The sequence below is a fragment of the Petromyzon marinus genome, chromosome 79, assembly GCF_048934315.1.
Source record: "Petromyzon marinus isolate PM22_M1 ecotype Great Lakes invasive population chromosome 79, UKy_Petmar_22M1.pri1.0, whole genome shotgun sequence".
Taxonomy (NCBI): Eukaryota; Metazoa; Chordata; class Hyperoartia; order Petromyzontiformes; family Petromyzontidae; genus Petromyzon; species Petromyzon marinus.
The window spans coordinates 22,502,899-22,513,286 of NC_133745.1; the positions used below are offsets into that span (position 1 = coordinate 22,502,899).

Sequence of the window (10,388 nt, forward strand, 5' to 3'; positions counted from 1 at the left end):
TCCTTTGATCTCGCTCTGTGTTGTGTTGTGGGGGGAGGTTGTACATGTGTCCGTGTGTCCGTGTGTGTGTGTGTGGAGGAGGCTCGTGAAGGACGCTGCTACTGGGCAGTTGGAGGCAGTCGCCCTCCAACGGCAACGGAGGGCGGAGGAGCGACGCTCACAACAACGAGTGGAGCGCCGGGTGGCTGAAGCGCAGCAGGTTGGCACAGTAGGGGGCACAGGTGGTGCATCAGCCAGTCATCCCAGTCAGTCGACCCGTGGCACCTGGGTCTGCCCCGTGACCTCCTGCCAGCGGGCGTTCGACACTTCACGTTGCCTCAGGGTGCACATAGCCTGGCACAAGCGTCGTGGTGACGTCACCGCCACTTAGTGGCGAATGGCGGTTGTTGTTGTTGTTGTGTGTGTCATTTATTAAGCCATCTGTGTCTTTCCCTGGCTTGACTACTGTCGCCCCTCCTCATCCGTGGAACGCAGATGCCCCACCTGCAATCGAATCTCTCTGTGAGAGTAATGTCCCTCGCTCTGGGCGTTACGTTCTTTGCTATCCCGTGCTGCGGGAAGACAAAGACGGTTGGGAGGCTCTTTTCCCATGGGATGCAGTTTCTCTTCGTTGTGTAGGTTTGGCCTATTTCGCCCCGTCTCTTCTGGATAACCCTCGGTTTAATACTGCATAATTATTATTATTTGATTTGTGTTTCCCAAGATTTGCGATTTAACATTGTCATCACCACGTATTTCTTAGGGTTTATTAAGTTTCGTTCCACCGCCTGTATCCTGGGTTTGTGCTGCTTTGTTCTCGAGTCACTGTTAGTATCTGATATGCCGAGGTTAGAGAATTCGTTTTGGGCTTAGGAACAACCCTGACTGCCAGAATAATTATTGATGCTTTGGGTCAGGTCATGTAGAGAATTATTCAAGGTGAAAATAACATTAGCATTGAATGAATACATGAGTAATGATCCGCCGATGTAGATTGTGGCCTGGTTTTTAATTGGAGTGAGTTGCGAGGGTCGATAATGTTAGGAATTTTTACCATTTGTTCGCGGAAGCGTGAAAAAGTTAACCAAAACGAAAAGCCTGTTTGTTATCCTTCCTCCGGGTGGGGGGGCGTGTGTGTTTTTTTATTTGACTTTATGACTGACCCTTTCCGTTGGCGGGAGGGGAGGGTGTCGTTATCTTTGCGAGAGTGACAAGACAGCTGCTCCCAGCGACCCCGCGAGTGATTATACATGTAAAAAATTACATTGGCAAAATCATTATTAATATCAAAAAATCAAAATGGAAAAAGGCCTGTATATACAACATTCCACCCACTATGAACCCACCCACTATGGACCCACCCGCCCCACCCACTATAAACCCACCCACTCCACCCACCCACTATGAACCCACCCACCCCACCCACTATGAACCCACCCACCCCACCCACTATGAACCCACCCCACATATGAACCCACCCAACTATAAATCCACCCACCCCACCCACTATAAATCCACCCACCCCACCCACTATGAACCCACCCACCCCACCCACTATGAACCCACCCCACATATGAACCCACCCAACTATAAATCCACCCACCCCACCCACTATAAATCCACCCACCCCACTCACTATGAACCCACCCCACGTATGAACCCACCCAACTATAAATCCACCCACCCCACCCACTATGAACCCACCCACCCCACCCACTATGAACCCACCCACCCCACCCACTATGAACCCACCCACCCCACCCACTATGAACCCACCCACCATGAACCCACCCACTCCACTATGGACCCACCCACCCACCCCACCCACTATGGACCCACCCACCCACCCCACACCACCATGAACCCACCAACCCACCCCACACCACCATGAACCCACCCACCCCACCCACTATGAACCCACCCAACCCACCCCACACCACCATGAACCCACCCAACAATAAATCCACCCGTCCCACCCAAACCACCGCCCCCCCACCTCCACCGCGCCCCCTCACTCGAACGAGCCGCCCTTCGCCGCCGCCGGCACCGGCACCACCGGCACCACCGGCACCACCGGCGGCACCACCGGCGGCAGCGCCGCCGCCACCGGCAACCTCACGGTGACGGTCTTCGCCTCGGCGTAGGCCGCCAGCCCCAGCTCGCCGAGCTCCCTGCCGACGCCCGAGGCGCGGAAACCGCCGAACGGCGTCTGCGGCGCGTCGGCGTTGTAGCAGTTCACCCAGACGGTGCCGGCGCGCAGAGCGCCGGCTGCCCTCAGCGCCGCGCCCAGGCCCGCGGTGAAGACGCCGGCGGCGAGGCCGTGGGGGGACGCGTCGGCCCGTGCCAGCGCCTCGTCCAGGCGCCCGAAGCGGAAGAGGCTCTGCACGGGGCCGAAGGCCTCGTCGCGGCAGGCCCGGGCCCCGTCGGGGAGGCCCGTCAGGACGGTGGGGCGGGCGTAGAGCGGCCCCGCCGGGTGGCCCTCCGGGCCGCCGCAGGCCAGCGCGGCGCCCTCCGCTAGGGCCGAGCGCACGAAGGACGAGACGCGGGAGAACTGGGCCTCGTTCACCTGCGGCGGCGGCGGCGGCGTGGGGGGGGGAAGATGGCGGGGTTGGTGGGGCGGGTTGGTGGGGCGGGTTGGTGGGGCGGGTGGGGTTCACGGTGACCGTGTGGGTGGGTGGGGTTCACGACGGCCGTGTGGGTGGGTGGGTGTCCGTGTGGGTGGGTGACTGTGTGGGTGGGTGGGTGGGTGACCGTGTGGGTGGGTGGGTGACCGTGTGGGTGGGTGGGTGACCGTGTGGGTGGGTGGGTGACCGTGTGTGTGGGTGCGTGGGTGACCGTGTGGGTGGGTGGGTGACCGTGTGGGTGGGTGTGGTTCACGGTGACCGTGCCCCCCACCTGCCCCCCCCCTACCTGTGGACCCTGCTGTGTGTCCGGGTGGAAGGGATCCCCCAATCTGCGAGCGTTCGCCATGGCGACGGACCGCTCCACAAACTCATCATAGACCTTCTCGTGGACGTAGGTGCGGGAACCGGCACTGCACACCTGGGGGGGGGGGGGGGGGGTGGGGTGGGGGGGGTGGGGGGGGTGGGGGTGAGAGAGGGGGGTGAGGGGGTGGGGGGGACATTCGGGCACGGGGGACACAACCACCCCACCCACCCCCAACACCAACCACACCCACCCACCACCACACCCCACCCACCACACCCACCCACCCCACCCACCACACCCACCACACCCAAACACAACACCCACCACACCCACCCACCACCACACCCCACCCACCACACCCACCCACCCCACCCACCACACCCACCCACCCCACCCACCACACCCACCACACCCAAACACAACACCCACCACACCCACCCACCACCACACCCCACCCACCACACCCACCCACCCCACCCACCACACCCACCACACCCACCCACCCCACCCACCACACCCACCCACCACCACACCCCACCCACCACACCCACCCACCCCACCCACCACACCCACCACACCCACCCACCCCACCCACCACACCCACCCCACCCCACCACACCCACCCCACCACACCCACCACACCCCACCCACCACACCCACCACACCCACCCACCACACCCCACCCACCACACCCACCACACCCACCCACCACCACACCCCACCCACCACACCCACCCACCCCACCCACCACACCCACCCCACCCCACCACACCCACCCCACCCACCACACCCACACCCACCCCACCCACCCACCCACCCCACCCACCCACCCCACCCACCACACCCACCCCACCCCACCACACCCACCCCACCCACCACACCCACACCCACCCCACCCACCCACCCACCCCACCCACCCACCCCACCCACCACACCCACCCACCCCACCCACCACACCCACCCCACCCACCCACCCACCCCACCCACCCACCCCACCCACCCACCCACCCCACCCACCCCACCCACCCACCCCACCCACCACACCCACCCCACCCCACCACACCCACCCCACCACACCCACCACACCCACCCCACCCACCACACCCACCCCACCACACCACACCCACCACACCCACCCACCCCACCCACCACACCCACCACACCCACCACACCCACCCCACCACACCCACCCACCACACCCACCCCACCCACCACACCACACCCACCACACCCACCCACCCCACCCACCACACCCACCCCACCCCACCACACCCACCCCACCACACCCACCACACCCCACCCACCACACCCACCACACCCACCCACCACACCCCACCCACCACACCCACCACACCCACCCACCACCACACCCCACCCACCACACCCACCCACCCCACCCACCACACCCACCCCACCCCACCACACCCACCCCACCCACCACACCCACACCCACCCCACCCACCCACCCACCCCACCCACCCACCCCACCCACCACACCCACCCACCCCACCCACCACACCCACACCCACCCCACCCACCCACCCACCCCACCCACCCACCCACCCCACCCACCCACCCCACCCACCCACCCACCCCACCCACCCCACCCACCCACCCACCCCACCCACCACACCCACCCCACCCCACCACACCCACCCCACCACACCCACCACACCCACCCCACCCACCACACCCACCCCACCACACCACACCCACCACACCCACCCACCCCACCCACCACACCCACCACACCCACCACACCCACCCCACCACACCCACCCACCACACCCACCCCACCCACCACACCACACCCACCCACCACACTCACCACACCACTCCCACCACACCACACCCACCCCACCACACCCACCCACCACACCACACCCACCACACCACACCCACCACACCCACCACACCACACCCACCCACCACACCACACCACACCCACCCCACCCACCACACCACACCCACCACACCACACCCACCACACCACACCCACCACACCACACCACACCGCACCCACCCCACCCACCACACCCACCACACCACACCCACCACACCACACCCACCACACCCACCCCACCCACCACACCCACCACACCACACCCACCACACCACACCCACCACACCCACCCCACACCCACCACACCCACCACACCCAACCACCACACCCACCACACCCACCACACCACACCCACCACACCCACCACACCCACCCCACTACACCCACCCCACCACACCCACCCCACCACACCCACCACACCCACCCACCACACCCACCAAACCACACCCACCACACCCACCACACCACACCCACCCCACCACACCCACCCACCCCACACACACCACCCACTACCACACCACACCCACCCCACCACACCCCACCCACCACACCACACCACACCGCACCCACCTGCCCCTGGTTAAAGAAGACCGCCTCGTGGCACTCAGCGACGGCGGTGTCTAGGTCGGCGTCGTCCATCACCACAACTGGGCTCTTCCCGCCCAGCTCCAGGGTGAGCCTCTTGATGGGGCCGTCTGCTGCCCCGGCCGCCGCCGCCTGGATCAGGCGCCCCACCTCCGTGGAGCCGGTGAACGCCACCTGGACAGGGTGGTGGGTCACTCGCTGGGTCACTCGCTGGGTCACTCGCTGGGTCACTCGCTGGGTCACTCGCTAGTCCACCCGCTAGTCCACCCGCTAGTCCACTCGCTAGTCCACTCGCTAGTCCACTCACTAGCCCACTCGCTAGTCCACTCGCTAGCCCACTCACTAGTCCACCCACTAGCCCACTCACTAGCCCACCCACTAGTCCACCCACTAGCCCACTCACTAGTCCACGCACTAGTCCACTCACTAGTCCACTCACTAGTCCACCCGCTAGTCCACCCGCTAGTCCACTCGCTAGCCCACTCACTAGTCCACCCGCTAGTCCACCCACTAGTCCACCCGCTAGTCCACCCGCTAGTCCACCCGCTAGTCCACCCACTAGTCCACCCACTAGTCCACCCGCTAGTCCACCCACTGGTCCACCCGCTAGTCCACTCACTAGTCCACTCACTAGCCCACTCACTAGCCCACTCACTAGCCCACCCACTAGTCCACCCACTAGCCCACTCACTAGCCCACCCACTAGTCCACCCACTAGTCCACCCACTAGCCAACTCACTAGCCCACCCACTAGTCCACTCACTAGCCCACCCACTAGTCTACTCACTAGTCCACTCACTAGTCCACCCACTAGCCCACCCACTAGTCCACTCACTAGCCCACCCACTAGTCCACCCACTAGTCCACCCACTAGTCCACCCGCTAGTCCACTCGCTAGTCCACTCGCTAGCCCACTCACTAGCCCACCCACTAGTCCACCCACTAGTCCACCCACTAGTCCACCCACTAGTCCACTCACTAGTCCACTCACTAGTCCACCCACTAGTCCACTCACTAGTCCACCCACTAGTCCACCCACTAGTCCACCCACTAGTCCACTGGCTAGTCCACTCACTAGTCCACCCACTAGTCCACCCACTAGTCCACCCACTAGTCCACCGGCTAGTCCACTCACTAGTCCACTCGCTAGTCCACTCGCTAGCCCACCCACTAGTCCACCCACTAGTCCACCCACTAGTCCACCCCCTAGTCCACACACTAGCCCACCCACTAGTCCACCCACTAGTCCACTCACTAGCCCACTCACTAGCCCACCCACTAGTCCACTCACTAGTCCACTCGCTAGCCCATCCACTAGTCCACCCGCTAGTCCACCCACTAGTCCAACCCCTAGTCCACTCACTAGTCCACCCACTAGTCCACCCCCTAGTCCACTCTCTAGTCCACTCACTAGTCCACTCGATAGTCCACTCGCTAGCCCACCCACTAATCCACCCACTAGTCCACCCACTAGTCCACCCCCTAGTCCACCCACTAGCCCACCCACTAGTCCACCCACTAGTCCACTCACTAGCCCACTCACTAGCCCACCCACTAGTCCACTCACTAGTCCACTCGCTAGCCCATCCACTAGTCCACCCGCTAGTCCACCCACTAGTCCACCCCCTAGTCCACTCACTAGTCCACCCACTAGTCCACCCCCTAGTCCACTCTCTAGCCCACTCACTAGTCCACCCACTAGTCCACCCACTAGTCCACCCACTAGTCCACCCCCTAGTCCACTCGCTAGCCCACTCACTAGCCCACCCACTAGTCCACCCACTAGTCCACTCACTAGTCCACCCACTAGTCCACTCACTAGTCCACCCACTAGTCCACCCACTAGTCCACCCACTAGTCCACCCACTAGTCCACTCACTATTATACCCACTAGTCCACCCACTAGTCCACTCACTAGTCCACCCACTAGCCCACTCACTAGTCCACCCACTAGTCCACCCACTAGTCCACCCACTAGCCCACCCACTAGTCCACCCACTAGCCCACTCACTAGCCCACCCACTAGTCCACTCACTAGCCCACTCACTAGTCCACCCACTAGTCCACCCACTAGTCCACCCACTAGCCCACCGACTAGTCCACTCACTAGTCCACTCACTAGCCCACCCACTAGTCCACTCACTAGTCCACCCACTAGTCCACCCACTAGTCCACCCACTAGTCCACTCGCTAGCCCACCCACTAGTCCACCCACTAGTCCACTCACTAGTCCACCCACTAGTCCACCCACTAGTCCACCCACTAGCCCACCCACTAGTCCACTCACTAGCCCACCCACTAGTCCACTCACTAGCCCACCCACTAGTCCACCCACTAGTCCACTCACTAGTCCACCCACTAGCCCACCCACTAGCCCACTCACTAGCCCACCCACTAGTCCACCCACTAGTCCACCCACTAGTCCACCCACTAGTCCACTCGCTAGCCCACCCACTAGTCCACCCACTAGTCCACTCACTAGTCCACCCACTAGTCCACCCACTAGTCCACCCACTAGCCCACCCACTAGTCCACTCACTAGCCCACCCACTAGTCCACTCACTAGCCCACCCACTAGTCCACCCACTAGTCCACTCACTAGTCCACCCACTAGCCTACCCACTAGCCCACTCACTAGCCCACCCACTAGTCCACCCACTAGTCCACCCACTAGTCCACTCACTAGTCCACCCACTAGCCTACTCACTGGTCCACGCACTAGTCCACCCCCCTCCCCACCCCACACTAGTCCACCCACTAGTCCACCCACCCACTAGTCCACCCACTAGTCCACTCACTAGTCCACTCACTAGTCCACTCACTAGTCCACCCACTAGTCCACCCCCTAGTCCACCCACTAGTCCACCCATTAGCCCACTCACTAGTCCACCCACTAGTCCACCCACTAGTCCACCCACTAGCCCACCCACTAGTCCACTCATTAGTCCACTCACTAGCCCACCTGCTAGCCCACCCACTAGCCCACCCCCTAGTCCACCCGCTAGTCCACCCACTAGTCCACCCACTAGTCCACTCACTAGTCCACCCACTAGTCCACCCACTAGTCCACCCACTCACTAGTCCACTCACTAGTCCACTCACCCACTAGTCCACCCACTAGTCCACTCACTAGTCCACTCACTATTCCACTCACTAGTCCACCCACTAGTCCACCCACTAGTCCACCCACTAGCCCACCCACTGGTCCACACACTAGTCCACCCACTCACTAGTCCACTCACCCACTAGTCCACCCACTAGTCCACCCACTAGCCCACTCACCCACTAGTCCACCCCCTAGTCCACTCACTAGTCCACCCACTAGTCCACCCACTAGTCCACCCACTAGTCCACTCACTAGCCCACCCACTAGCCCACCCACTAGTCCACCCACTAGCCTACTCACTGGTCCACCCACTAGCCTACTCACTGGTCCACGCACTAGTCCACCCACTAGCCCACCCACTAGCCCACCCACTAGTCCACCCACTAGTCCACCCGCTAGTCCACTCACTAGCCCACTCACTAGTCCACCCACTAGCCCACCCACTAGTCCACCCACTAGTCCACCCACTAGTCCACTCGCTAGTCCACCCACTAGTCCACTCACCCACTAGTCCACCCACTAGTCCACCCACTAGTCCACTCACTAGTCCACTCACTAGCCCACCCACTAGTCCACCCACTAGTCCACTCACTAGCCCACTCACTAGTCCACCCACTAGTCCACCCACTAGTCCACTCGCTAGCCCACCCGCTAGTCCACCCACTAGCCCACCCCCTAGTCCACCCACTAGTCCACCCACTAGTCCACTCACTAGCCCACTCACTAGTCCACTCACTAGTCCACCCACTAGTCCACTTACTAGCCCACTCACTAGCCCACTCACTAGTCCACTCACTAGCCCACTCACTAGTCCACCCACTAGTCCACCCACTAGTCCACTCACTAGCCCACCCACTAGTCCACCCACTAGTCCACCCGCTAGCCCACTCACTAGCCCACTCACTAGCCCACTCACTAGCCCACCCACTAGTCCACCCCCCTCCCCACCCCACACTAGTCCACCCACTAGTCCACCCACCCACTAGTCCACCCACTAGTCCACCCACTAGCCCACCCACTAGCCTACTCACTGGTCCACGCACTAGTCCACCCCCCTCCCCACCCCACACTAGTCCACCCACTAGTCCACCCACCCACTAGTCCACCCACTAGTCCACCCACTAGCCCACCCACTAGCCTACTCACTGGTCCACGCACTAGTCCACCCCCCTCCCCACCCCACACTAGTCCACCCACTAGTCCACCCACCCACTAGTCCACTCACTAGCCCACCCACTAGTCCACCCACTAGTCCACCCCCTAGACCCACTCACTAGCCCACCCACTGGCCCACCCACTAGTCCACCCCCCTCCCCACCCCACACTAGTCCACCCACTAGTCCACCCACCCACTAGTCCACCCACTAGTCCACCCACTAGCCCACCCACTAGTCCACTCACTAGTCCACCCACTAGTCCACCCACTAGTCCACTCACTAGTCCACTCACTAGCCCACTCACTAGCCCACCCACTAGTCCACCCCCCTCCCCACCCCACACTAGTCCACCCACTAGTCCACCCACCCACCAGTCCACCCACCTTGTCCACCCCCGGGTGGCGTGCGAGCGCTGCTCCTGCCCCCTCGCCCATGCCGGGCAGCACGCTAAGAGCCCCTGGCGGCAGGCCGGCCTGCACCAGCAGAGAGGCCACCCACAGAGCCGACAGCGGAGTCTCCTCGGCGGGCTTTAGCACGCACACGTTGCCCAGAGCCAGCGCTGGGGCTAGCTTCCATGCCTAGAGACACAGAGACACAGAGACACACACAGATACACACACACACACAGAGACACACACACAGTGACACAGAGACACACACACAGACACACACACACACACAGAGACACACAGACACACAGAGACACACAGACACACACAGAGACACACAGAGACTCACACAGACACACACACACAGATACACACAGACACACACAGAGCCGACAGCGGAG

The 10,388-nt window shown here is 62.2% G+C and overlaps 1 protein-coding gene across 1 annotated transcript in view; it reads right to left on the reverse strand.

The window, feature by feature from the left end:
- Positions 1 to 1,975: 1,975 nt before the first annotated feature.
- Positions 1,976 to 10,388, reverse strand: part of LOC116958558 (aldehyde dehydrogenase, mitochondrial-like) — a 41,988-nt gene continuing 33,575 nt past the window's right edge. Inside the window, exons 7-10 of the mRNA XM_032981261.2 lie at positions 9,982 to 10,176; positions 5,321 to 5,509; positions 2,890 to 3,021; positions 1,976 to 2,545 (exon numbers count right to left, since the gene is read on the reverse strand). Of these exons, the coding sequence (XP_032837152.2) occupies positions 1,991 to 2,545; positions 2,890 to 3,021; positions 5,321 to 5,509; positions 9,982 to 10,176 (1,071 nt within the window). The 3' untranslated portion in view covers positions 1,976 to 1,990. The remainder of the gene's footprint in view (positions 2,546 to 2,889; positions 3,022 to 5,320; positions 5,510 to 9,981; positions 10,177 to 10,388) is intronic.